The sequence below is a fragment of the Mobula hypostoma genome, chromosome 13, assembly GCF_963921235.1.
Source record: "Mobula hypostoma chromosome 13, sMobHyp1.1, whole genome shotgun sequence".
Lineage (NCBI taxonomy): Eukaryota > Metazoa > Chordata > Chondrichthyes > Myliobatiformes > Myliobatidae > Mobula > Mobula hypostoma.
In genome coordinates this window covers 32,652,445-32,654,903 of record NC_086109.1, presented here as the reverse complement: position 1 = coordinate 32,654,903, position 2,459 = coordinate 32,652,445, and the positions used below count along the sequence as shown (strand labels likewise).

Here is a 2,459-nt window from a genome sequence, read left to right as displayed (position 1 = left end):
TTTCATAGCTGAAGTGAAATAAACTGGCAGATAAGATTTTACTTTTCTTTGTCTTAGAAATTTGCCATAAATTCTAATTTACCGAATACAGTTAATTTGAGGAATTACAGGCTCAGATGATTAAAGGACAAGCCCATCACCCCGGCAATCAATGCGGTTAACTCGCACAGTGCAATTTCCAGTTAATCTCCCTCTTTACACAGGATATGCACACTACATCTCAAGTGTTGTGTTTAGGTACAACTGGAGCAAGAGTCTTCACACATCCTGCAACCTACAGTCTGTTCCCCCCCCCCCGCCGCTTATCCACCAAACCTGCATATCAGCCCTCACTGATTCATGCACAAAAATATCCAATTTCATCTAGAATTAAGGAATATTCTGCCTTTTTCCCAAGGGGGATGGTCTCATGATCCTCTCCACCATGTTTCATTTGCCACAATCTACTCAGCTCATCTATTTGTCTACACCCCCCTGAGATGCCTCTCTTCACAAGTTTATCTGATAAAGTTAAAAGATCACCTCAGAAGTGGAAACAAGACAAGAAAAACGGATAACTGATGCAAAAAGTACTTTTATTTAATTCAGCATAAAACATATAAAGCAGCCTGAATACATGGTGTGAAAGGCATCACAATTTTACATTTGAATGAAATAGCAGAATTGCTTGCATTTATATGTCAGAATACAACCCATGAGCATTAAGGAATTCGTATTATCGCTCAGACTCACCGAGCCTTCAATACATTTGCATGAGGATTCTACAAAAGTCACTGTTTGACTCAAAGCACTGAAGGTGTAATCATCAAGTACAGACCTTTATTTGTCACCATTGGATTGTCTGTATCCTCTCGAACAAACATCTGTACTTCTACATTGTACCAATTGCTAGAGGTTTGATTTTGAAAGTTCAGCAAACAAGCTGCTCTCAGTGGCCATTGACGCAGAGCCAACGCTGTTTCTTCTCCTTCTGAAGTTGCCAAAGGTACAACATAAGAATCGATGAGCTCTCAGTCTGAAATTCCGATCTAAGAAGACGTAAATGATTGGGTTCATGCAGCTATTAACGAAAGCCAGGCAAGTAGCAATGGCAAAGGAATGGTTGACAGTACTCCAGCAAGACAAGTTAACATTGTTGAATTCCAAGCACAGAATGATAGTCCTGAAAATATTAAAGGGCAACCAAGACAAAACAAACCCAGACACAATGGCAAAGATGATTTTTACAGAGTTTTCTCTTCTGTGGAGAAGCTTTCTGTTGTATTCATAATGAACCCTTAGCCTATTAAGAATAGAGCAGTAGCAGAACGATATAACAATGACAGGCAGGACGAAGGTCAGGCAAATAGCAAACAAATTGAAACCTCGGTAAAAATAAGAATCTGGGTCATCTCTGCATTGGATTACATCATGTTGTACAAGTTTTTTGAAGTAGGCAGATGGAATGGCTAGAAGCATGGATACAAACCAGACCACGAAACTGATTGTCACAGCATATTTCTGCGTCCTGATATGCTTGAAGTCGAGAAGTTTAACAATGGCCAAATAGCGGTCAATGCTCATGCAGGTGAGGAAAAAGATGCTTGAGTATCTGTTGACAGCAATGATGTAGCTGCTAATTTTGCAGAGTTTATTGCCAAAGACCCAGCGGTGATTGTTGCCAGCTGTAGATGCCCATAAAGGCAAGCTGAAGACAAAAATCAGGTCTGCAATTGCTAAGTTGATCACAAATGTATCCACCAGTCTCCTCCTTCTCTTCTCTTTGAAGACCATGTTTATAATGACCAAGATATTACCCAGAGATCCAATAAGGAAGATCAGATAGTAGAGGACTGAGACTGAAATGTTTGCCCAAGGTAAATTCTCATAGTAACAGATGTCGCCATTTGTGTCATCGACAAAATAATCAGTCATAAATTCAGAAGCTGGATAATTATCAGTCACGTTAAAGTATTCTTCTTCGCTGGACATTTTCACTCAATTTGTCGTAATTCTGCTCTTACTTTAAATCCGACGTACTGATGAAAGAAGAGCCTTCGCTATTTCCTTTGTTTTGTAGTCCCACAGGTGTCTTCTGAAGACCTGAAGAGGTGTGATTTGCTCAGGAAAACCAAGGCAGGCTGATCTTGAGCAGAAAAGTAAGAAACTAGAGTATGCAGCTGTCTTTTAAACTCATTTCAATCTAACCAATGTGGTGCTGTTTATGTCAGATGTGTCAGATTTGGTGATACAGGATGTGTCAGTCAAAAAAAAAATGAGAAGAGACAAAGCAAGCAGTTAATTGAGATAAACACTTCAATCACACTAACCTCTGTCACTGCCACTCAAAAGTGAACAGTTGCTAAGCAAGTGTTTAATCGGGACAAAATGTGGAGCTAAATATTCTATGAAAATCAGAGAATGAGCTGAAAGAAAATATTATGCTTCAGACTTTGTCATAGAAATTATAAAATGTACTA

At 39.2% G+C, this 2,459-nt stretch overlaps 1 protein-coding gene across 1 annotated transcript; it reads right to left on the bottom strand.

Moving 5' to 3' along the window:
* Positions 1-570: 570 nt before the first annotated feature.
* gpr25 (G protein-coupled receptor 25) lies at positions 571-2,114 on the bottom strand. The gene has a single exon (XM_063066470.1). It carries the CDS (start codon positions 1,969-1,971, stop codon positions 889-891), a length of 1,083 nt encoding a protein of 360 aa, XP_062922540.1. The 5' UTR covers positions 1,972-2,114; the 3' UTR covers positions 571-888.
* Positions 2,115-2,459: the final 345 nt, after the last annotated feature.

Excerpts from the sequence above, each read along its gene's own strand:
- gpr25 (XM_063066470.1), bottom strand. The coding sequence starts at position 1,971 with ATGTCCAGCGAAGAAGAATACTTTAACGTGACTGATAATTATCCAGCT.